We start from the raw sequence: 26,364 nt of genomic DNA, 5'->3' as shown, positions 1-26,364 counted from the left end.
CTGTAGTTTTTGGTGTCAGGAAAACTGTGAATGTGTGATGAGAATTAGGAGAGGAAAAATTGGATTGTAAACCATTTCCAGTTTGAATTCAAAAGATTTTGGAGGGAAAAAAAAAAACTCACTTTAGAAGTAAAATGGTTCATGTTAAGTTGCTTTAAAAACTGATATCCTCAGGCAATTTAAGTGCAACCTCAGAATTAAAGTGACTACAGCTTTTATTGACCTGGTTGGAGTGAGAAGCGAATAGTATTAGCTTTATATATGTAACATTAGACACCCCCCCCTTTTAAAAGAAAAACACACAAAGTTTAAAATAAGGTAAATGGGCCCCAGACTTTTAAAAAATTGACTGTCAGAAAATAAAACAGTATCTAGGTGTGTTTTTAGTGACTTTAAAAAAGCCTTCTTCATTATCTAAATGGGTATTTCTGAAATTGTGAACGTGAGTAGTGGCTTTTTAACTTTCTATGGAATAAGTAAGTGCTGAGTCTAAGAACTTTCAGGGGGAGATTTAACTGTTTTTATATGGTAAAAATGCAAAATTAGAGCATTGAGGTAGAGCCCTTCTTATCTCCCTGAGTCAGTGACAGCTGAGGTATCCCGAGTGCTAATGCCCAGAGAGGCTCCCTGTATGTTGGCCTGATCCCTTTTCAATTGGGCACGCTGTACGTAATCCACAAAGCAAACAAGTGAGCCGACATCATAATGTTTTAATGCTGCATTTGTTTCAAGGGAAACAGAGGAACAATTAAGTAGTTTGCCAGAGTAAACACATGCATCAGACTATCTCATTCCCTGTCACTAGACTATAGGTTTCAAGTGTTTTATTTGGTTTAGAGACCCATTAAATTACAATGGGGTGGTAAATGGTAAGAGAGTACCTAGCACTAATTTATTAGATGAAACAGATTCCCTAGAAAAGTGATGCATTTCTATTACAGGCGTTTACCTATTTACCTTTCCTTTTAGAAAAATAATCTTTGGGTTTTTTTTAAATATAACAAAACCATGACTGCATTTTTTTTTCTTTGAAAGTTGAAATAAATGTCATTGTCTTACATTAGACCTTGCGAATTGAACTGTGTAAGAGGAAAAAAGAAATACCTATTAAAACTTCTGTGTGACTGTTTGGCTGCATAGGTAAGACAAGTGACTTATCCTTTAATAGAACATAGAATGGAAGGCAGGCTAAGGCAAAATGCAAGATGAACTATTTTGAGTCTAAGAAAATAGTTACAATGGACTTTGGTGTGTTTCAAAGAAGGTGTCAAGTCATTAGCGCATTCAATAGTGGTGTTATGAATTTGGTACATGTGTCCAACGGAGGCTTCTTGTCTCTAGGTCTATGGAAATGCAGGATCTAACCAGCCCGCATAGCCGTCTGAGTGGTAGTAGTGAATCCCCCAGTGGCCCCACACTCGATAACTCTCACATAAATAGTAATTCCATGACTCCCAATGGCACCGAAGGTGAGTGTCTTGCCTTCTCTGTTTACTTTTTACCAGTCTATGCTTGGTTATTAGGTGGTTATGATTTCAGTCGTCAAATCCATGAAACTGCTGTTGTATTTCCCTCTTAGATAATAATTTCACTTACAAATCAATATTTAGCTGCTGCTATTTCTAGGTTATTGTAATATTTCATAGACGCGTTTTATTTTGTCTAATGCAGACACACGTGTGTGCATAGCATTTTGAACTTTTGAGTGTGTTTTATCTTGTTGATCATGTCATCAACACAGTCTCAATTCACCTTGTTTTGCTGTGTAAGTGATGAAAATTAGGAGTTATTTCCTGTATTTTACTTTCTCCTTTTATTACCAAATAGAACCAAATTTGTTTAAATGTAAACATTGGTCTATATTGTTACTAAATATCAGTGAAATAATTTGTGCAGCTAGTGTTTTTGTGGTTTTGGCCATTAAAATGTAAGTAAAAATTGTTTATGAAATATGCAACCCTATTTGGAAGAAATACACAAAATGTATTTTCTTAAAGATTCGTAAACCTTTAACATGTGTTAATTATAATTCTATAAAATTAATACGTACAAATATTTATGTAAATTGAAATATTTATTTTAATCAATATATGCTTGAGTTTAAACATAAGGTTCTATGTACATATTGGTACCTGTTAGGCACAGTCATTTAAGTACCATGCATATTTTTTGAAACTTCAGCATATGAAAAGATGTGCAACTTATTACGTTACTGTTATTTCTACTTTAGCTTATTGAAAAATTATTTCTTCACAGATATTGTTTTTGCTTATTTATTCCTTACTAAGTCTCAGGACCCTGATAAACTCAGAGCATAAGTTTTACTAGAAGTTTAATGAATTATCCATGATAGAATTCCATCCATAGACAGAACCCTAAACCATCATTTGCCAATCACCATGGTGATCTTTTATCACAGTTTTTAAAAACAAAACTAAATGCTTTAAGATTTTTTTTTTAGTGAAATATTCTAATAGGTTTTAGGGAAGCCTTTTGAAACTGGTTATGAAATTTATAATAGGTAAAATATAAAATCAGTTGTTTTGATATGAGATGTTTTAATATTTACACCAATAGTGATTGTTTTTATGCGTGACTTCTGTATTTGGCTTTTATAAGTAAATATATGCATTTCCAGTGTTTATGAAAAATCTTGCTGTCAAAAGTAGAAACTTTGCTGATGCAGCAAAAAAAATTAATTTGTCGATAAAACGCCCTTTCATCTGAAACTTTTTTCTTCCCATTTTGATAGGCAATCAAAGAGAAATTTAAATTATTTATAGGCAAGAATTCTAGTGTGTAAGTGGATTTTATAGAGCAAATAAAATAAAAGCGAGCAGTCTTCTTTCCTCTCCTTTGGGAATTTGGCCTCAGGTGAAAGCATGTCTGTTGCAGAGTGGGGACTGGGTGTGGATACACTCACATCACCGCAGGCCCCTGCATCTCCGACTCTGGCCAGTGTCAGCGTGAGGGGAGGCCCAGCCAGGAGCAGCAGAGGGGACATGGTGCAGCCTTGCATCAGGCATTTCTATCTCTGTGCAGTCCAGATACGACAATCATTTAAAGGACTTACACATAAAGGAGACTCAGTCTGTTACACTGTTTTGCCTCATAGGATACGCCAATACAGATTGGGAAGAGCAATTGTGAAATCCTGATAGTTAATTTTTTCATATATGAAGAGAGGAAATAGGAATAAGCAGTTTTCATCTTCTTGACATTTTACTGGCCAGTTGTCACCCACGAAGTAAGAACCACATAGCATTAAAACAGAGTCTGTGTTTGGGGCCTGGCCCCTTGGATGGCTTTGTGTGAATGATACGTGGTTTGTTTCCTAAGTGCATGTGGAGGGATCATTTCTGAGTATCTACATTTCATGGCTTGATCCATGTTCAGGAATACTATATTTATGTATTTTTTACATAACTAAAATAAGTTCAACATAGTAAGATATTTCAGGTAATTTTGTGATTTCCTGAACCATCCGCTCTGAGAAATACTCAGAAATTATTCCTTACATTCCCCCCCCCCAAATCTTAATTGGGTTATGTCTTGGAAATGAATTTCTTAAGACCCCATTTCAGACAAATACAGTTACTCATTTTACCCTGTTTTCAGGCATTCTTCACTAGTGTAGTCTGCACAGGTTATGGTGGTTAGAAAATGAAGTTATAAGATATCGTTGTAAACTAGAATAAATGAAGAATGAAGGAAATTGTTGCCAATTGACCGGCATATTCAGTTTTGTGTTAGTATACAGTTTGAAAATACAGACTCAGACTTTCTTCATGATTCTTTAACATGGCTATCTAGATCCAAACAGGATTAGGCATTTCTAGGTTATTGTTAACTTTGTCATTTGATTTATCATGCTACTTATATGTCCTGTAATACATTTGTTTCATTTCTCTCTGTCACCACTAGAGGAGTTAAGCTTAAAATTAGTGAATTCATTAATGTCTGGCAAGCTTCCCTAGAATATAATCATTATAGATTTTCCTATTTCTTCTTTGAAATTTTATTGGGTTTGAAAACAGCAGTGTGTTTATCCATGAATTAGAGGAATGAAATCAAGAAATTCATTACAATTTAAAAGTCTTTATCCATCACCTCCCCAACTCAATAAACATTTCCAGTTACGCATGCCATGATTTATATGTAAGTGACTTCTCTGCAGTCCAGTTGAAAATCATCTCAACCCAATTGAAATCAATTAGGTCAGCAAAACTTGCATTTAGTTTACACAGTTGTTGGCTTTGCCTGCATTTATATAGGTTGTCTCCTCACTCAGAGACAGTTTTACTTCCTGCCACCACTTGTTCCTACAATGAGGCTAAGAAAACAAGAAAATCTCCTCTATCAAAAACCATAACTTCATCTGAAGAACAAACAAGAAGGGAATGGAATGGAGAGGCAGAGAAGATTAAGTTTCTTCTTAAGTCTGCTGCCAAATTATCATAAGACTCGGTGTTTGGAGGTTCTGTCCTCACAGGCTAGTGCCTATTTTCATGGTTCATCTAAGGGATAAAGACAGAAAGACACTGAGCTACAGCCTCAAGTACTATGCTTTTTTTATTTCTTAGATGAAATGTTGTTCAGTTAAAATGCTGTTGGAATGTGTCATCTTTCAAAACTCAGCTATTTGTACTTTTATATCCTCTTCTAACTGCTCTGTGAATTCTTATTGCAGTTAACCATGGATTTCACCTAGTTTGTAAATCTTTGAAATATAAAATATAAACAGATAAAAATATAAAATAGTAGCCTACATGAAAGTTTGACCTACACTGAAATGTTAGAAGTGATGTTTCCAAATGAATTAATACGTATTTTTTCTTGTTAAACAATTCAAGCTTGACCTGAAAGAAACTAAGGAATGGTTATAAAAACACCAATTGTGATCTTTCTTTGAACTCTGTTTCCCTAGTCTTTTGCACAGTTAGTCTTCTAGGCCAGAATGGAATAGAAATCTGTTGTTGGAGAAATTGTTAAAGCATAATTTTTAAGAATAGGCTTTTGGGTGAGAATTCTATTAGATGAGCATCAAATCTGAGATTTCTAATGTTTGGGCATCTGTTCAAGCCTCAATGTGGTAAAGGCTCTTGTGTTGATATTTGTGTTAAGTGTGAGAAGCACTTGGGAACAGTTCCTTTCTAGGCTGTGGCAGTAAAAAGATTGTTATTTACGTACCTAATTAAGGTCTTGTTTGCAAAGCACTGATTCTTTCCATCTTTGTTTTCTCTGCTTCTCTTAAGTCCATGGGAGCCTGAGATTGGTCAGTTCATCTATTGCTGCTTTGAGTGTTTGTTTTTGGTTGTCTGGGGGTAAGAAGTGGGGAAGGGCCCAAAAGTGTTAGTGAACAAAACTAAGAGCTCTTAATTTTGAATTTTTGAGAGTAAATTTAGATACAAATTCGAGATGAACCTTAAACGTGTCTTAAAATAGATAAATTTTTCTTTAAGTGAATAAAGCCAGATGCAATTGGAATCTTCATTACAAATAGGGTTTCAGGAATTCTGATGGTAATTCACATCGTAATTTTAAATTGGTATATCAGATTTCCAAGATGATAACAGATACAATCTTGAATTAGGTGACTAAATTTTCTGCATTGAAAATTTATTTAATTAAGGATTGCATATTTCAGGATGATAGAGTAATTTAATTTTACAAATTTATATTACCAGAATCTATTTTGAAGCTGTTTTATCATTTCTGCAAAACTTAGAACACTAGTACATTATCTGAATTTGTTTTTGTCTGTACTAGTACATTATCTGAATTTGTAATTTTAATTTAGCAAAATACAGTACTATCCAACTAGATTATTTTTAAGAAATCTGATTTGTAAGAAATATCTAAACTAGACTGTGTATAAAAATTATGGTTTGAAGCTGTACTTTATAGATTATATATTTGTGGTCAAAATTCTGTTAATAGAAACATAGTAATCTAATTTTTTATTGTTTACATTTTGCACATGATTCATTTTGGAAGATTAGGGGACATTGTGGATAAAGGAATTTCTAAAAGACATTTTTAGAATTTTTCTGAAGCCATAAAATTAACCTCTTATAAATTGTTCTTAAGCAAAAGCTATGAAAGAATGAACAAAATAATTTGTTAGGATTTAATATTTATATAAATATTTTGTGCATGGGAATAATTTTCAGATGCCTGCTGCTCATTAATAATAGTAGTGGCTAATGTTTAAGTCATTAATCACTATGCCGCCCATTCTTTATGTTTTATTATTAATCTTTAGAAAATTTTTTGAGATTGTTATTAGCATAATGGCTAAGAGACTTGGCCCCAGGTCCACTGTTTTCCTAGATGTGTCAACGTGGGCAAGTCAGCTTCTGTGTGGCTCAGTTTCCTCATCTGTAACATGGTTCTACTATTACTAGTGAAACTTCAGGCTTGCTGTAAGGACATAACATAAAACTTGTAGCATACTTGGGAACTTGCTAAGTATTCTATATCTATTAGCTGTATATCATATGTAAATAAGCCCCTTCTACAATACAAATTTTATTTCACGCACAAAACCCCAAAGTCTTGAAAAGTTAAACCTGAAGTGTAAAGGCACATGGCTTATAATTAGAACCACTGACAAGTTCACTCTGAGTCCAGAGGCTGAGTTTTAAAATCATTCTATTCTGCAGAGGGCATATGAAGGTTGGACAGTTAAGTTTGTGAACTCATCCTAGCAAAAGTGTGACATACCTCACTGCTGAATATCACTATGGTCACCTTTGAAGTACTCCCCTTGGGAAGCTATGCACTGATACCAGAGCCTAGTCCACCCTTCAAAGCATTTTTTCTAGGATGAATTTGCAAACTTAATTATCAGACTTCGCACAGCATCTTCTCTGGCCATTCCAAAAAAAAGAGTTCCAAAATTGTGGTACATGTACACCATGGAATATTATGCAGCCTTAAAGAAAGATGGAGACTTTACCTCTTTCATGTTTACATGGATGGAGCTAGAACATATTCTTCTTAGTAAAGTATCTCAAGAATGGAAGAAAAAGTATCCAATGTACTCAGCCCTACTATGAAACTAATTTATGGCTTTCATATGAAAGCTATAACCCAGTTATAACCTAAGAATAGGGGGAAGGGGAAAAGGGAGGGGAGGGAGGGGGGAGGTAGGCGGAGGCAGGGGGATTGGTGGGATTACACCTGCGGTGCATCTTACAAGGGTACATGTGAAACTTACTAAATGTAGAATGTAAATGTCTTGACACAATAACTAAGAAAATGCCAGGAAGGCTGTGTTAACCAGTGTGATGAAAATGTGTCAAACGGTCTATAAAACCAGTGTATGGTGCCCCGTGATCACATTAATGTACACAGCTATGATTTAATAATAAAATTTTAAAAAATTAAAAAATTGCTTTGAAGGGTGGACTGGGTGCCGGCATCAGTGCATAGCTTCCCACAGGGAGTGCTTCAAAGGTTACCATAGTGATATTCAGCAGTGAGATGTAGCACATTTTCTAGGACGAGTTCACAAACTTAATTGTCCAACCTCATGTCATTCTCGCCATCTGCGAATGCATTTCTGATACCTTCATGCTAAAACAATAGTGCTTTCACTGCCACACTGGTGCTGTCATGACTGGAGAATGCCATTCCTTAAGCAAACAGCAGAGCTGTCCAAGAACCGATGGCAAGGGCTCTGATGACCGATGGACTTTGTTGTAAGGATGAGTCTGCAGGGTAGTTGTCAGGTCTGGCAGGTCTGGATGCGTGAGTGTGTGAGATGTCTTCTATGGCCACGTGTGTACGACATATTGCACCATTAGGTTAACTTTTAGGAGGTTGTCTCTTACTAGTTTTCAAAGCTTACGCTTAATTACAATTCCGTCAGCCTCTGTCTGTGTTAAGCCTCTCTGAGATGAAATGGAGATGGGAAGTCATCTCTGCTTTTTATTATAATGCTCATTATTATATGCACATTTGGACTGGAGCAGTGTTACTGTGAACCTTAAGAGGCAGCTACAGTTTTGCTACTGCTAATACTTGGTGCCTCAGAAAATATTTTGAAGTCGATGATAAATTTTGTCACACTTCTCTTGACTTTGGAGCCGGATTTTATCAACCAAGTAGCACTATTGTTGGTGTTTATTGGGGGCTCCATAGGAACAGAAGTTGCCGAAGCCCCGAGTTGGGAATGTGCCTGGTAGGTTCTAGAACAAGCAAGAAGTTGAGTGAGGCAGGTTGAGAGAGGACAGTGGGTGCTATTTGAGCTAAAGTTGAAGGAATAAAGTGGTGATAAGTGTGGGCTTGTGGTTGTTGCACAGGCTCTGGCCTTTCTTTAAGAGCTAACTCTGTCTTTCTTGGTAAGTATAAGAACTCTAATGCTGTTGCTTGCAACTAGGCTGAGGATTTCTTCAGAGCTAGGAGTCTTGATAAATTAAGAACTGGAAGTGGAAGAGTTTCATCTCCTTCCAATTTCTTCTAACAGGACAGAAAGTCACAGTTCTGTGGTGTCTCTCCCCTGGCTGGGCCAGAACCTTGGTATGAGCAGAAATGCATCTCCCTGAGAGCATCCTGTCTTCCAAGAGAAAGCTCTGGTTCCTTCTATGGAGATATGTGACTCTCTAGTGAGGGGTAGTATTGAGGCTAATTCACATCCCTTTGGTCCTAGATTCCCCACTTTAAGTAATTCCTGACTCCTCTGAGATTGTCTTGGTGTGAAGATAGATAGATAAAGTGGGGTGTGCGTGTGTTTCTTTGACCTTGCTACCTTGGAGTGACGGCCAAGAGTAACTCATTCTCTTCTCTTCGGCTCCAAGCATAAAATGTAATGAAAAAAATCACAGATTTTCTATTTTTCTGTTTTTCTGTTTTCACTTTGGGTAGGAAAAAAGTAATCTGTCATATAGCTGTCCTCAGTAACTGCCAAATATTGGTTTGACTACAGAGACGACACAGGTTTGGAGAAATTTCTCCAGGGTTTATGTTAAGTTTTAGGATTCAGAGTTGTTTATAAATTAGAGCTTTCGATAATTCATGGTAATTTGCTGCTTTTGCAGACTTTTTTAGTTTTATTTCATGTCTCCAATACACCAAAAAAGGCAAACTAGTAAACACATTCCAAGGAGGAATGTTCATGTCTTCCCTATAATACAATTGGGAACATTATTTTCTTCTGTAACATGAATCACAAATCTAAAATGCTTACCTGTTGTATCATTTCATCTATTGCTAATAAGAGGATTTGAGCAGAAAGAATACTGTTGACCAAAATAAAGACTATGTACCTAATCAGTTAAGTTTTTACTGTTTATTGAGTTGTGCCCTGTGGGTACTTTTATCCTCAAAATAATCTTTAACGTAATTTTTGTGCACCTCATGTGACTAGTATATGTCCATATTAGCTTTGTTGGAGAAGAGATTCAGAAGTGTGTCGGGCTGATGCCATTCTTTTCACTCTAAAACATGAACACTCCATTAGCACTACTTAGGTTACTAGCCAAAAAGTTTGGTTCTTGCTGAAATGCTTTATCTTTCTTAAGACATTTTTATGTTGCCTTATCTGAGATTATGACCAGGATGAAAGATACATAACATGCATTTATACGTGTGTGTTTTGCCTAGAAGAGGTTCTACATTTCTTGAAGCCAGGACAGACTTGTTCACAACAGTGTATCCAGTATCTAGCAGAAGGCTTGGCAACAGGTTGATAAATACTTGTTAAATGAATGCCTGAGATCACTGAGCAAATAATGTAGGTGAGTGATTATCAGAGAAAAGCAGCCATTCATTTTATTTGTAATGCATTAAGACATTGAGTAAGTAGCTAAACTCTTTTTTGTAAATTTTTTGTTTGTTTTTGAAGCAGTCTCAAGCTGTTGCCCTGGGTAGAGTGCCATGGCATCATCATAGCTCATAGAAACCTCCAACTTTTGGGCTCAAGCGATCCTCTTGCCTGTTTCTCTCTTTTTTAGTAGAGATGGGGTTTTGTTTTTGCTCAGGCTGGTCTTGAACTCATGAGTTCAACCAATCCACCTGCTTCAGCCTCCCAGAGTGCTAGGATTATAGGTGTGAGCCACCTTGCCTGGCCTTTCTTTTTTTTTTTTTTTTTTTTGTACAGTTTTGAAATGGACCATTTCACAGATAGTTCATGTGGTAGCTGTGAGCTGTCCATTCACAGAACACCCACAGCCAACACTGGGGCTGTGTTTTAATTTGATCTTGTTCTATAGTGACTTACTTACATTTGACCCATACTGTTTCATAAACAGAAGCTTCAACCACTGGATTTAGTATTTTAGCAATGACGAGGTAACTTCCACATAGTCCACTAAACAGAATGATATAAGGAGAAGGTAGTCAGTACACTTAGGTTTAGTGTTTTTGCAAGATGATAAAGGAATGAAGGAAAAATCGCAGGAGCAAGGAGATGTCTATGTATATAACACACATACGCACTACAGTAGAAACAGGATATTGTATATCTACACTGTATATCTCTCTCTACATTTTTAATTAAAGAACTATTAAGTAATCATATCTAGAAATTTACCAAACACCATTCTAACTGAGAAGTCTCTGACTAATAGGATTTGCCAACCTAGAATAAGATGGTCACCATACTTTTTGATAAGGGCTATCTATATAGCCATGGGTACAAGGTTCAGGAATTTGGATTTGATCATGTAGGAGCTGGGGGATGTAAAGTCTTATAAACTGGAGAGCGATGTGATTAGATTTGTGGTTTAGAAAGTCACAATATGAAACTGTATTCAGGGGCTGCTGGGTGCTGAGAAGGGACTCCAGATGAGAAGGAATGAAGGAATTTATCTGAAATCATGTACTTACTTACATAATATTTTCTCCCACCCCCAACAAACATGATACTTGCCTTAAGGAAACTGAAGTAGAAAATGAATAATATTAAAAATATAAGAAAGCAACCTTACATGCTGGTGAGAGCATGAATTTTACAGTGAGACTAACCTGGGTTAAAAAATCCCAGTTCAGCTGTTTTTTCACCATGCAGCTCACATGTGTGTTTTGAGAAGCCGCAGGGCAGGGGGTTGGGAGTGACCCTGAAGCCAGACAACCTTCATTCCAAGCCCAGCTCTGCCACCTGGCAGTTAGCTAATGTGTTGCTGAATAATTACATAACTGCTCTACACCGCTGCCTCCTGGTCTGTAAAGTGAAGATGGTTGTATTCTCACCCGTAGTGTGGCTGAGATGGTTAAGTGAGTTGGTGAAGTGCTGAGAACAGAGTCTGACGCCTGGAAAGTGCCTACTTGCCATCAGCCATCGTCTATTACCTCTGAACTTCCAGTTTCTTCACTGTAAAATCAGATTGCCCCTTCACCACAGGCCGTTTCTTACCTGATCTGTCTGAGATACCTAGCACAGTTACTATAAATTCAAAAATACCAGATTCTATTTAATGTTATATTAATGGGACTCGCTACTATAGTGTCTTCACATGAGGAAGGGATATATTCTCCTCCTTGGAGAGTCTTTGCATTGCCCAGTAGGCTTTGCAAGTTCATGAAGTACTTAAAGTACTTAAAATACTTACTCAATTAATACCTAATGTGGGTAGGGCTTTATGTCTGAGTACTCCTTCCATGAGTTGAAGGATGGGGAAAAGAATATGCTCCAAGGTAGACTTTTGGTAGATTGATTACATTTTAGGCAAATAAACCATTTTTCCATATTGATATGATTGAGGTTCTGGGTCAGAGCCAGCTCATCTGCTTCCAATCTCATACACCAGTTTATTTTATCATCTGCTAATTTGCAACATACACTAATACACTTTTATTCAGTGCCCTGATATTCTTGGACTTTCCTGTTGCTGTGCTGTTTGCTGACTCCAGATCTGTATCAGAGGGAATGGTTAAGGATGATAAAACCTCATTCAGAGAGCATTTAACTTTTTGGTGGACTTAGGAAGGTGTGCTAATTGAAAAAATTTGAAGCTAGCTGTGTGACCATGGGCCGGACTTTAACATCTTGGGGGTGCATTTTCCTCATCTATGAAATGACAGGATCCTGATATCTCACAGTTGCCATGAGGAGGAAATGGGCTATTATTTGTGAAGTGCTTGGCACAGTGCCTGGCATATAGTAACTGCTCAATAAATATAAACGTTTAAGCTGCTCAATGAATATAAACTTTTAAAATTATTGTTCTTCCACTCTAAAAGTCTACTTTAATGTTGCCTATGTCATAAATTGAGAACATCAAGACTTTCTACCTGACCTCTTAAAAATGGAGCCATCTTTTCATACGGTTGTGCCATGCCAAGCTTATTATAAGCTGAAAGTGTTTATATTCAAGTTTGTTTTCTAAATGTATCTATTAAAAGTTACTGAATCACATATTTAAGATTTGTGTATTTCATTATATGTAAATTTTACTTCAAAGAAAAAAGCCACAAATATGAATTAGAGTTAATGATATGAATACTGAAGCATTTCGGGAAAGTGTTTTATATTTGCATAAGACTTTTTGAGTATATTATAAATGTCATACAAAAAATAAGTGAGGTGATGGTTATGTTAATTAGTTTGATTTAAGCATTCCACATTGTATATCAAATCATTATGTTGTACTTCATAAATGTATACTGTTATGATTCAATAAAAATTAAGTTTAAAAATAAGATTTTTTTAAAAAAGAATACAGATAAGTACGTATAATAACATGCTAATTGTAGAATCCAGGTAGTAAGTTAATAGATGTTCATTATATAATTCTTTCAATTTTTCTGTATGATACATTTTATGATACACTGTTGGCAGAAAGGAGAAAAGACATTCATTTAGTTTTTACTGTGTATGCAGAACTCTGAATTCTGGAGGAGCTGTTAAGAAGCATATGGTACTACTCTTGTATGGAAGTTGATTGTCCTGATTGGGTCATCTTTTCATACCCAACCAAACTCATTTTCTCTTGTATATAATATAATACCTAAATCCGGGTAATTTTTTTTTTTTTTTTTTTGAGACAGAGTCTCACTTTGTTGCCCTTGGTAGAGTGTCGTGGCATCACAGCTCACAGCATCCTCCAGCTCTTGGGCTTAGGTGATTCTCTTGCCTCAGCCTCCCAAGTAGCTGGAATTACAGGTGCTCACCACAACACCCAGCTATTTTGTTGTTGTTGTTGCAGTTTGGCTGGGGCCGGGTTTGAACCTGCCACTCTCAGTATATGGGGCCAGTGCCCTACTCACTGAGCCATGGGCCCTGCCCCTAAATCTGGGTAATTTAAAAGGAAAAGAAATTTATTTCTTAAGAGTTCTGGAGGCTGAGAAGTCTGAAGTTAAGGGGCCAAATCTAGTGAGAACTTTCTTGCTGGTGGGGACTCAGCACAGAGTGTCACCTGGGTGGGGCACTGAGCCTGCTAACCTGCTAGCTCAGGTCTCTGCCTCTTCTTACAGAGCCATCAGTTTCCTTCTCATAACCCATTAATCTGTGAGCCCATTAATGAATGGCTTAATCAATTCATGAGGACAGAGCCAGGCAGAAACAAGCATTTGGGATACATAGCACCAGGTCTAAGAATTGAATTTTCTGCAGGCCTATCTGCTGACATGGACTGCTACAATCCTGATGCCAGTTTTATCTATTAGCCGCTGAAACAACCTGCCATGACTCTAAGATTGGTTTTTTTCTGCCACAGTCACTCACCCATCAGAGCTTACTTGTTTCCAGAAGCTTCTCTAGTGCCAGTGAAAATTCTTTCAAAACTATAGGAAACATTTCTTTTTCTAGTAAAACTCCCAACCTTGTCTTTGTTCTTCTTATGTGATGATGACCAGCCTGGTTTGTGAGTATGCCCTGAGTTGCAATTCTTTAATTCCTAAATAAAACATTTAATTTAGAGATCCATCTCTATATGATACCTGCCTTAAAGAGTTTCACAGGCCAGTTAAGAGAGGTAAGACTTTTTAAGCATTTGATACAAACTAAAAAATAATAACATACTGAATAAATTGAGAAGGGTAGGATTTTCAGTCTTTGGCTCAAAGTTGCCCAGGGAATTGGAGAATTAATACCAAAGGTCAGCAAATTCTTCAGGGCAACAAGCTTTGTGGGTAGAGGAAATTAACAGGCCACCTACATATTTAACTCTTTCACATATTGACATTCTGTTATGTTACAATATAATCCTTTTTGTCTACTACAAACCTACTACAGTAGGTTTTTGTCATTACATTTTCAATCAGCAGATTGAAAATACGCTCTCATTTGGGTTCTAAAATATTTTGGTGTTAGAAAGAGGGCTTCATTCTCAATAAGGTTAGAAGCTACTGATCCAAACAAAAGTGCTCTCAGAGGACAGAAGAAAGAACTCTTGAGCTTGTTAAGGTCTGGCCAGGCTTCAAGGAGGAGATGGAATCTGAGCCGAGTGTTGGGAAATGGTTAGAATTTGAATAGGTTGAGAAGAGATGGAATGAATTCTAAATGAGGAAACAATGCAAACAAAGGTGGGATAGTTGGGAGTCTGTGAAGAGACCAGTTTAGTTGAAGAAGGAATTGATAGTAGATCTGGTTGGAAGCCTCAGCTGCAGCCAAACTGGAGAGGACCCCGGATACCAGGCTGAGGAATTGGACTTCTTCTTGGAGTCAGTATAGATACACTGAATACTTTGAACAAGAGACTGAAGTGGTAAAATCATTTTAAGTCTTAATCTGACAGCAGTTTCAAGAATAAATTGGATCCGGGAGAGATGCGCAACAGTATGGAGGCTCGTGTAATGTGCTGGAGTTTGTGTTAGGAACCCAAGCTAGCATGGCAAAAATGTAGTGCCAAAAAATAAAACATGGGGTTGTGAACGACTTTTCAAAGGAGCAGTCATGATTTACTCCATATTGGGCCCAGAGGTTGTAGCTAACGCCTGTAATCCTAGCACTCTGGGAGGCTGAGGCAAGTGGATTGCTTGAGCTCACAAGTTTGAGACCAGCCAGAGCAAGAGTGAGACCCCATCTTTAAAAAATAGCCGGGTGTTGTGGAGGGTGCCTATAGTCCCAGTTAGTTGTGAGGCTCAGGCAAGAGGATTGCTTGAGCCTAGGAGTTTGAGGTTGCTGTGAGCTAATGCCATGGCACTCTACCCAGAGAGGCAGAGTGAGACTCTGCCTCAAAAAAAAATCAGCTAGTCTAGACTTCTACATAAGTCATTGTACAATGCTGCCCTAGTATGCCGTACTTCCTATGAATATCGGGCTTTAAAATGGACTGACATTTCTGATTAGCCATATGTATACCATTAAATTCAAGTTTGTTTATGTTAATTTGGTTTTTCTAAGATTGTACAAAGTATGCTGTTTTGAGGAACTAATATTTTTCTACCCTCTTATAAAATAAAGAAGATGACTTTAATATTTGGAAGCATAAATGTCAAGAGCCAATCTAAACATGAAGGGATGCTTCATTTGGCTCACAGATACCTGCACTTTTATTTATTTTTTAAAATTTGTCTATACTCATGGGGTACAAGTATACACACACACACACAAAGCACAAAAATGAAGTCAGGGCCTTCAGTGTGTACATCACTGAAGCAACACACACTGTACCCACCAAGCAACCTCCTGTCACCTGCCCCCCTGCCCCCACCTGCCCTGCCCTTGAGTCTCCATTGTATATGTATTTGCAGATGCAGAAGATATTATTACCCTGTTGTGGTGGCTCACACCTGTCATCCTAGCACAAGGAGGCTGAGGCAGGTGGATTGCCTGAGCTCAGGATTTTGAGACCAGCCTGAGCAAGAACAAGTCCTGGTCTCTACTTAAAAAAAGGCAAAACTAGCCAGCCCTTGTGGCTAGTTATAATAAATGGCTACTTATAATAATTAATTTAACCTTGTATCCAGAGCAAGATGTCAAATAGAGCACTGTATATAAATTTAGAAATATTACCATTGTCCACTTTGCTCTTCCATGTAATAATTTTATTCATTCTCTTTACATGTGCCTTCATGCCCCATTTTTTAATCAATTGATACAGTTTTTAAAAATGAAACATACATTTCCATTTCTGCCTCATGGTGTGAGAAAGAGATTCATTAATTTGTTTGTGAGTGATACTGCCATTGAATCGAAACCACAACATAACATTACCTGGTTGTACTTTTCTTTTGTGATCTCTACAGCATAATAATGTGAAGTGTTGCTTTGTGAAGGGCTCTTTTAAGGTTTATTTGCAGCAATATTCAATATTTACTTTTGGATGGTCATGTAGGGACACTAGCATAATAGGAAGCATGGAATGTCATAGTAGGCCAGTTTGGTTTAAGTGTTATCTATCTATACGGAGCCCTGGTTCTTTCAAATGGGGATAATAGGAACATATTGGATATATATATATATATATATATATATATATATATATATATATATTTGAATAGGGATAATATTCAAATAACTCACACGGGAGAGTTAGATGAGATTGAGTATTGTTTTCTTAGTACTCTTGTATTCTTAGTAAATCTTACTTGTTATTAAAATATGAAATATATCTCAAAGAGATGGAAAATAAAGCCCCCTGCCTCCCCAAAAAACTTTGCATCATATTATAAAGGGCCTAAAATACATGATTAGAGAGTGAGAATTTAATTCAGGAGAAAGTGAGAGCCCACTGAAGATCCCATAGCCAGGAGCTAATCATGTAAATCTAACTTAAGAAAAGATAAAATCCTTGCTGAAAGCAGAGAAAGTAGAGGTTGAAAGTCCAATTTGCTAACTTTCCCAAGAGAATAGGCAGAAGGCAATTAGGATAGTATCCATGAAATTATAAAGACGATGGTTGTGAAAGATTAGAGTGATAGAAATTATAGACTTGGCAGTAAGGTGTAAGGAAAGAGGAGTTGGGAGAAATCAGGATGAACAGAAATGTTTCAGTCATGTTATATGAAAAGAGAGAGATGACCACTATTATAGAGGTGATGATTTTGTGCTTGGGCAGGCTGAGTTTGACCCCTAACCAGGCAAGGGCATTGCATAATTTTAAAGTGGGGATTGGTCTCCATGAAAATAGATGTGCATGTGGACAGAGATTTGGGAGTTGTCTATATGATGGTGATTTTTAAAAAAAATTGGCAAGGGCAGAAATGATTATGAATGAAAATTCAGATAGAAGGAGCCGGAATTATAGAACCACAAGGTACACAAAGGAAGAACATAAAGAAAGGAAAGAAAAAGACAAAGATACGGGGGAAGAAAGAGAACTATTGTTGTGTTATATTGACCAATGATGACAAAAGTGTCAAGGAGGAAGGCCCATTCTAAAGAAGAATTAAGGAAAATCAGGGATCAGGGAAAATCAATTTTAAATTGGGCAATTGGGAAGTCATTTGGTAAAATAGGATATATAAAAAGGATGAAACAGAGGATTGAAGAGAATCACAGGGATTTGATAGGTGACAAGGATTTGAAGACAAGTGTTCAGAAAACTTGATGATGGAAAAAGGGAGAGAAGACAGCTTGAGGAGAAGAATCATGATTGAGAGAAGACTTAAAGAATTAGTGGAGACCTGTCTGCTTTTGTAGGCAAAAGGGAAAAGTAGCCTTTTGAGGTAATAATGATTACAGATGTTGAGAGACCAAATAACCAAAAAATAGTGTCTTGTTGCAAAAGAGGGATGGAAGGTAGCACCAAGAATAAACTCAGAGAGGTTCAACCTGCTAAATGAAAGGAAAGTTTATTGAAAACTGGGAAGTATTGCTGGTGAAAGATACAACGCAGTGTCAACCTTCTTTGTGAAATAGTTGGTGAGGATGTGCTAAAGGAGGTAGGGAATGAAGTATGGATCTGTAACTTGAGGGAAGTGGAAAAGAGTCAATGGAAACTGCTTCAGACTGTTGGCAAGGGATGGGATATGGAGACTGTCAAGCAAAAGGATGACTCAAAAGAATAAAGAGTAAATTTAAGCAAACTCATAATGCTAATTGTGATCTATTCTGCTATGCTCATCTATCTGGAACAGCAGCCAAAGAGTGAACAGCACAAGACTGCCAATCCTGGGATTAGAGTTTGGCAAAAAAAATCCTTGGAGCAATGAGACAACATGGCATTCAAGGACAGGAGCTGGCTCTTGGTTCTAGGCTAGGCAAGGGAGATGAGTGGCGATGGGGAGTTGGAAAGACAGGAGGTTCTGATGAGCATTGACAGCAAGTCTGATAGAAGTAAGTGAATGAAAGAGTTGTCAAAGTGATGTTTCTTGGATGTGATACAGTTCTAGGCAGTGCTGTAGCTGTGCCACTTAATGATCAAAATTGAATGGAGTTAAAGCTCATTGAGGTAGACAAGGTGAAGGAATCAAGAGGCATAATAGAGATGGTAAAGTGAGTTTTTGAAATCCCCGCATATTATAGTAGAAGACACAACTGAAAGGGAGACTGAGATTGTGCCAAGCAAAAAGGAGCTATACTATTATTGTTTGATAAAAGTTGTGAGATGAGCTTAGGTGCTGCCTGGAGAAGGCCTGACATTTATCTAGGCTGGGGCCTTCCCTGTGTGTTGCTGGGTGGATTCTTTATAACAGAGAGGCCAGCTCCCAGGCCAGTGGGCAGAGCTATTCTTTGGGGGTGAACTTGCTTTTACTGTCCTCTTAATTTATGCTGAAAAATATAACCAATTGAATGGACTGAATATTTGTTTCCTCTGATTGGCCTGTCAATTGCCTAGAGATTCATTTTTATGATTGTGACATTTGAAGCAAAACCAGGAGTTGCTTGATGAGCAGGGAGTTGGTGTGTGTTGGGTTAGTTGGATGATCTTGATAGCTAATGTCAGCAAACTCCAATGCTCTGTTAGATAGGTCTCTGCTTAAATTTATGGTGAAGGAAAGCTAGGTTTCTCCTTTTTATGGGCCAACTTCCCCTAAAGAATTCTAAATAAAAGTGACTACATTTTCTCCTGGAATTCTTGATCACAGTTGCCATGTATACCATCTTCTTCCTCCTACTCTGTTTCTTCAGAAAGATTGGAAACTGATTGTAATGAGCAATCAGTTTCCAATCTTTTGTTTGTTGTTTTTTTAATAAAATCATAATTTGGTCCTGCCTTCTTGAGTTATTTCCAAATTACCTTGATTTTAGCTATCCTGAGGCATAGCCTCATGATTGATCTTAGATAAGTCACCTCACTTTAGATACTTCTAATTTTCTTTTCAAAAGTAAGCTTAATTTAATGTGAAATTTATGATAGATTTTGATGAAGTTGTTTGTATCTTAAGGATGACTTTGATTTCATGTAATTAAAGAGATGCTATAATGATAATTACTGTTGACCTAGCATAGTACTAAATGATTCATAAGCATTTATCTTTTTTTCTTGTCACATGAGTATACAATCCCACTTACAGATGAGAAAACTGGAGCACACAGAAGTTGAGTAACGTATCTCAATTTCACACTGTTAGTAGCAAAGCAAGATTGAAATACAGTTGTTAATTCCCAAGTTGGTGCTTTTAACTCTAAATCAGGTTCCTGGTATTAATCCCGACAGAAATAGAATATTGCTACTTTTAATGATGATGATGCAGGAGTTACAGCTCCTACTTTACACCAGGTACTTTAAATAATTTTTTTATAAATTCTTAATTTATTTCTATGGTACAGATATGTCTTTAAAAATTTTGAGTGTGAGATAGTTAACATCAAAGAGTTAATTTGTGTCCTATCTGGAGAGTAGCAAGTTGCCCGGCATAGCTTAGACCTAGCGTGTATGGCTGAGTGAATGATTTGGAGAGGCAGGGAGAATAAAAAGACAAAGGGAAAATTTTCAGTATTTCTAAAGGATGAGTAGATCCTTTAGGATCAGATGGAAGACTGGAAACCCGGAAGTGGTAGAAAAAGAGACTGGTAGAGAGGCAAAAGAACAAAAGTTGCTGTCTTCAAATAGACTAAAGTCATGTAATGAAGCAAATAATATAGTGGAGATAAAACAATTTTGAGGCAAACAGAACATTTATAATTTTTCTTTTTAGATAGGTGGCTGGCTTCAGATAGCTGTTCATGGATGTCATCATACTTAAACCTCTTAAGACTTAAAATCAAATATTAAACCTCTTAAGACTTAAAGAGGTTTAATATTTAAAACTTAAAATCAAATATTAAAATCAAAAATTAAAATCAAATATTAAACCTCTTAAGACTTAAAATCAAATATTATAAACATGATAGCACTAGTGCTAATGGGATGGGTAAATTTTGGGTGGTTGGAGCTTATTGTCTTTCTGACTCTTCGGTGGGTGTATGGTGGGTGTACATTTAGCAGCAACAAAGCCAGAAGTAGTCTCTGTTCCTTTGGCTTTCATTCAGAAACTATTTTACATCACAATACATTACCAGTCTTTTCAGCATCAGGTCCCTGGTGATCAAAGTATTTAATTACGGTACCTGATAAAATCAGGAATATCCTGATAGTTGCTTTATGTACATCCTCTTCTCTTCAACAGTGAGCTTTTTAATACATTGGATTCACTGGGAAAAGAGAGTCTTTATTCCTTAGTGTATAGATGGGTATATTTGAACAATGGCAAAAAGCCATGTACCAGGGGCCTAGAAGGAAAGCTATCCTCTTCCTTTTCTTTCTATTCTTTTTTGCTTCGTTTTAATGGATTTCGAGTATAATTGAATGTGCCTCTTGGGAGTGAAAGTTACATTTGATTAAGCTAATCATATGGAGGGTAGCTGGTGTAGATTTTGGGAGTGCATAAATAGGCGTGCTTTTGGTATAGCCAAGCTTTTGCAAAGTAGTTATATTGTCCAATCTACAGATTTGTGGACCTCAGATTTGCAGACTTGAAAGTCATCTTGACTGACATCCTGCTCAGTGGAAGAATTTCCTCTTCACATCTTTTTCTAATGGTGGTGAAACCTGTGCTTGAGATCTTCTAGCGAGTTCACTAGACCAGGGTCTCTGAGAGTGGAAGAGGACAGGGACCGGAGAGGTTTTGCTGCCAGCTCTGTCCACAGTGTATGGTACCATGCTTTAGATGCCTTGCTATGTGGTAGAGTAGCTCTAACTTTTGGAAAGTGCCACTTATCACCATTTCTTCAAAGTTTGGTCACAGGTCTTGGAGTCAAAAACATCTAAAATCTTATTTCTGCCATTCACTATGTGACATTGGGCAACTTGATAATCCCTGTAGCTTCAAATTTTACACATGTAACAAGAGATAGTACTGAGTAGGGAGTTTGTCTGTTCTAAAGCCTACCAGAAGAGTAGTTTAAAAGGATTGATTACAATGCCTATTAAAAAAAAAAAATCTGACCCAGAGTAGTCACTCTATATGATGTGTTTCCATTGTAGCTGTTTCTAATCTTTTGCTCAGTATGTTGTATTGGATTCTAAGTTCAGAATCCCAGTGGTGAATTGTGCAGCAGAGCAAAATGGAACTATTACTTGGTGTGTATAGGGTGTTATATAAGTTATTTTTAAGGAGGTAAGGTTTGATGTGGATAAGAAAGTAGGAAACTTGATGAACTGTGCACTGGCAGTGAAGTACTGGCTTTCTAAAAAGCTATGGCAATATAATAGTTATGAAGAACAAGATCAGTAGGTTGTCTGGTGGCTTGGAGAGGCCAGGGAAATACAGGCTTATGTCAGAATTTATTAGCATCAGCGAAGGCTTCTGAACCCAAAACAATTGGCAGAAAAGTGAAAACTTCAGTTGCGCTCTTGTTTGGTCTACATTCAAACAATCAGGGTGATTTCCATTAGTCTCACTCTTTTTTTTTTTTTTTCTCCAAGCTTTGTTTCTCCAAACTATCTGAATAAATACTTTTTTTTTTTTTTGAGTAACTATCTGATACATTTATAGTCCTTATTTTGAAACTACTCATGCCCTGGTAAAATATTCGAAGGTCCAAGAGTTAATGAACGTGTCTCCTTGATGGTTATAAGAGACTGGCGATGTTGAAAGAAGAACAAGCGGCATTTTCTCTGTCATCTGCTCCCATTTTGGAGGGTGTTTACTTTATAAAAGAAGCCTCTTCAAATATTCTCTTGTGGGAGCCTTCAATTTGGGAAACGTGATTTATTTGTAGGTGTCCTTTAAAATATTACTGTAATCTTTCGGAAAACCTGTCAACAGAGAATGAATAACTTCCACAAAGTGGGTTAGGCAGACTCTGATGATCGCCCGCCACCAGTAGTTTCTAGAGAAAATAGTAATGGTACTTCTTTGTTTAAAAAATAAAACTAAAACTAAGGCAGACCTTGTGAGGTGGTCTGGATTATCTGTTCAGTAGGGATGCAGTAACACTGTCACCATATCCAGAGTGGATTGCTTTGGAGAATCCATAGCATAAATCTGAAAGTTATTTTATAGCCCAAAGGGACTTGTCTAAAGAGCGTATATGTCTTCCACAAACCGTCTACCATTAGTATTATTTCAAAATGGATAACTTCATTTCTGCTTCATTTAGATTTACTGTGTTTTTGGTACTAAGCATACATAAAATACTGATTCACTGGCACTCAGATATGGCTGGGTGGTAGTAATAATCCATTAAACTGAATTCTGGTTTTTGGCCATGCTGGATAACCCAGAAAGTGTGTGTGTACACATGTGAGTGTGTGTATGTATGTACGTATGTACACACCTCTCTTTACACATGAAAATCTGTTGGTGTTAAGAACAACCACATATCTCATACTTCTAATCTTTTGACTCTGCTTGGCCAAATAACAAAGATTTTTCTGTACCTCAGGATATAATTTCATATCACGTCATGTATATTTTGGGAGTCAATCATTTATTAATAAGTAATTTGGTAAATACGTAAGATAACAATGAATTTAAAATGCTTCTTTTAATGGGTAACTTATCACAACAGATTTTTTTCCCTTAGGGAGAAGGAACTTAATATGTGAATTTTTTTACAGGATTCTGTTAGCAAAATTAGTCTAATTTATTTGGTTCAAATAGGAAAAGATTGTTTTTAAAAATGATTTTCCTACCAATATTTTGAATGTTATCTCTTCTCGACCATATCTTTGCAAATTACTACTAATTGGGGACATGTATTTTTTTTTATTTTTGTAGTTAAAACAGAGCCAATGAGCGGCAGTGAAATAGCTTCAACAACAGCAGACGGGTCTTTAGACAATTTCTCAGGTTCAGGTAAGGAATAAATATTAGATTTTCACAGTAAGCATTTTTCGTAGTTTATTTGGATACAAAAATATATCGGCATGTGTATATATGTATTTAGGTACATATATATATAAATAAAGCTTTGCTCATATACCTGTATTACCAATTCTAATGTTTTTATTCAGTGATGAAGTATTAGCTGACAATGTTGGTATCCAGGAAAGGAGATAAAAGGGATTTTGTTCTTCTTCTTTCTTCTACTAACTTATCTTTATTATGCTAATGGGACCCCCTACCATTCTTCATTTATATCAGTTTTCCAATCATGCAAATCTGAATAGGCAAAATCTGGCTTTTTATATCGTATATCCCCTAAGTAGACTAACCAAGCCATCCTCCTAAGTAACTGTCCTGTCAACTGTAGATATACATTAAGTAGACCCTTAAAGCAGCATTAGGGTCTTAAGTTAGTTTATCTTATAAAATATTTTTATTATGAAAGTAATAGAATCCACACTATAGATGGAGCAGTCATCCATAATGGTACCACCCATGTACATCTACTCTTAGTTTGGGGGTACATTTCATTTCTAATTTTTTTTAATATTTATTTCAGAATATTACAGGGGTACACAATGTGTTATCTTTCATAAGATATTTACTAAAATTTGGCTTACGCTAGCAATGTGATTGGTGCCAATGGATTCATAGGAGTATGAACTGGTCCTGGTCCTGGTCCAGGGATTGGTGGGGCAGGCCAGACCATTACAGTCCAGTTAGATAATAAATGCCAGAGAAAGTCCAAGGAAGACCCAGGAAGGGACCCAGTAGAGATGGAGTTGGGTGAGGGGTCAGGGCAGGTGTTCTGGAGTAGATAACTCAGTTTTAAGAAGTGAGTAGGAAAAACATACTTGTAGAACTGAGGAGGGGAATGCTGGACACGTGGGGCGCAGGGGACTTGGAGCTTGGAGGAGGTGCTAATGGTTCAGTGTTCCTGGTGCACAGGTGTGAGCAGCAAGGACTTGCGGCAGAGGGAGGCAGGGGCGAGTCTCTGAAGAGACTTGTGCATCCAGGTGGAGTTAGTGTTTTGTCCCCTGGGTAGTTGGAGGCATCAAAGTTGTGTGATCATACTGATAGTACAGACTGTGGCCGTGGTGGCAGGACAGATTGGGCGCAAGTGAACTGGTGCAGAGAGAGCAGTTAAAGTTTCTTTTATATTAATTTGGGCAAGAAATACTGGGGACGTGAGCTAAGGCGCTGGCAACAGGCATGGGAAGGTGATGGAGTAGGTGTATGGATGAAGTAGAATTTATAGTCATCAGCGACCATGGGTCCAGGTCTGAGTGAGGCAGTTAAGAAGTAGGGAATGCACAAGGAGCATGGCTGACAGAGAGCTGGGGACCTCAGTCTGGGGTGTGTGAAATGTGAGGCACCTCCACCTGAAGACGTCAAGTATGTCAGGGTTGGGAGCTCAGGAAAGATTTGGAATGGAAGTTTTGGAAATGTACAGGGAATGACAGCAGGCTAGGTATAATGGGATTGAAGGCGAGACCCCACGAAAGCCCATGTATGTAAGAGATGGGCAGAGGATCAGATGAAAACAGAGGTCATTCAGATGAAGCAGGAGTGCTGGACTGTGAGCAAGGCAGGGAAGAATTCCAAGGAAGCACCGTCTATATGACGGATTTGTACACAGTTACTAAGAATGTTTTTTAAGCGAACAACCTGAGAAAATGTGAAGTATATTAAGTGAAAAAGCATGTTACAAAAGAACAGTATGTTCAGTGTCACTACGGTTTTGCTTTTTAAAGAAGGCACTGGTGTGTATGTGTATATGTGTGTGGGCCTGGGTGTATGGTCATAAAAATTAACGGTGATTTTTTTCTCTAGATGATGAAATATAATTTGAATTTCATCCCTTCTACTTTTGTCTCATCGTCATCATTTTTTAGAATGCACGTGTGTAACATTTATACTTTAAAAACATAATCGTTTTACAGTGCAAGTTAAAAAATCACATGCTACAAAAAGATACATTTTTTGGAGGGAATCTATGGAAAATAGTATTGTATCACTGTTTTTCCTGATTTTGATTACTGTGGTAAAGGAATTTGTTGTTCTCGAGAATATATACTGAAGTCTTTATGAGTCAAAGGACATCTTATATAAAACTCCAAAAGTAACCTGGGCCATCCTTGTGCAGATGTGTGCATGCACACCCACAGAGGCAAGAGAAGGTAAAGCTATGTAATAATACCATATCGGGGGATTTGTATGAAGGCTGTCTAGGAAGTTTTGTACCCTTCTTGCAACTTTATAAAATAGAAAATTCACCAGCACCACTGGTTTAGCCTATCGCAGTTTCAGTGGGCAGGTGGCCTCACTTCCTTGTCCTTGCTGGACCCCACGCCCCATTGCTGTGTCTCTAGCATCGTCCCTAGTGGGTAGTGTGTGCTCCAGAAGTTTATCAGATGAATGGAAGATTTAGTGAGTGAACCCAGGAGGAGAAAATGTCTTTCACAAGTGGTAAAAGGAAGGGAAAAGAAGGTGGCCCAGGGGAGAGCGGGATGGCATTTAGTAGGGCAGGGTGGTTTCGTGCTGCTGATGCAAAGTTGATAGAAGTAGAAATTAAAGGTAGGGACAAGCCGGGGGGCTCACTGATGGAGGGAAGTCCCTGATGGGACAGTAGTAGCTTAAATCCATCATGAAGTTGGGGACAAGCCTGGAAAAGGAATGACATTTCCATAGAAGCCCCGTGGAAGCTACAGTGGGAGACAGTGCAGATGACTCTGAGGGGAGGTGATGGCAGTGTGTTAAGGGAATTCCTGTCTGAGTCCACTGTCGAGACCCTCCAGGGGCCCCCATCATCCCTGAGTAAAAGAAAAACTCCTACAAAAGCCTACAGGCGCCATCGCCATCTGCCTGGTGACTCTCTGACCTTGTTGCCTGGCCCCCGGGCTTTCTGCTTACTGTTTCTCCCACATGCTCCCATGCTCCCTTCCCCGTGCGCCTGTGCCCTGGCTCACTGCCTCTAGTCTGCACTCAAGTTTCCCCTTCTCATTGCGGCCCGCCCTGCTCGGGGCTGTGTAGCTCTGCTCATTACTGTTTTCTCAGACAGGCTGGACTGCTCCCACCCCACCACCCACCTTCCCTGCCCCGTATGTAACACTCAGAACCTTCTGCAGACTGTATCATTTCTTTGAGTGTTGTGACTACAGGTGGACTCTCACCCCACCAGGAGATGAGCTTGTGAGGGCCGGATTTTGTCATGTCTAG

At 37.7% G+C, this 26,364-nt stretch overlaps 1 protein-coding gene across 6 annotated transcripts in view; it reads left to right on the top strand.

Moving 5' to 3' along the window:
- EYA1 (EYA transcriptional coactivator and phosphatase 1) overlaps nucleotides 1-26,364 on the top strand; it is a 330,700-nt gene that overhangs the window by 175,602 nt on the left and 128,734 nt on the right. For 3 of the 6 annotated variants that reach the window (XM_053559176.1, XM_053559175.1, XM_053559177.1), the window contains 2 exons: nucleotides 1,342-1,469; nucleotides 23,038-23,115. In XM_053559176.1, the coding sequence (XP_053415151.1) occupies nucleotides 1,342-1,469; nucleotides 23,038-23,115 (206 nt within the window). Of the gene's footprint in view, nucleotides 1-1,341; nucleotides 1,470-23,037; nucleotides 23,116-26,364 lie in introns of those variants that run through there. The other 3 variants (XM_053559181.1, XM_053559179.1, XM_053559180.1) reach the window with 2 other exon arrangements.

Source organism: Nycticebus coucang, chromosome 13 (genome assembly GCF_027406575.1).
Source record: "Nycticebus coucang isolate mNycCou1 chromosome 13, mNycCou1.pri, whole genome shotgun sequence".
In the NCBI taxonomy this organism is placed as follows: domain Eukaryota; kingdom Metazoa; phylum Chordata; class Mammalia; order Primates; family Lorisidae; genus Nycticebus; species Nycticebus coucang.
This window is presented reverse-complemented; position numbering and strand designations above follow the sequence as displayed.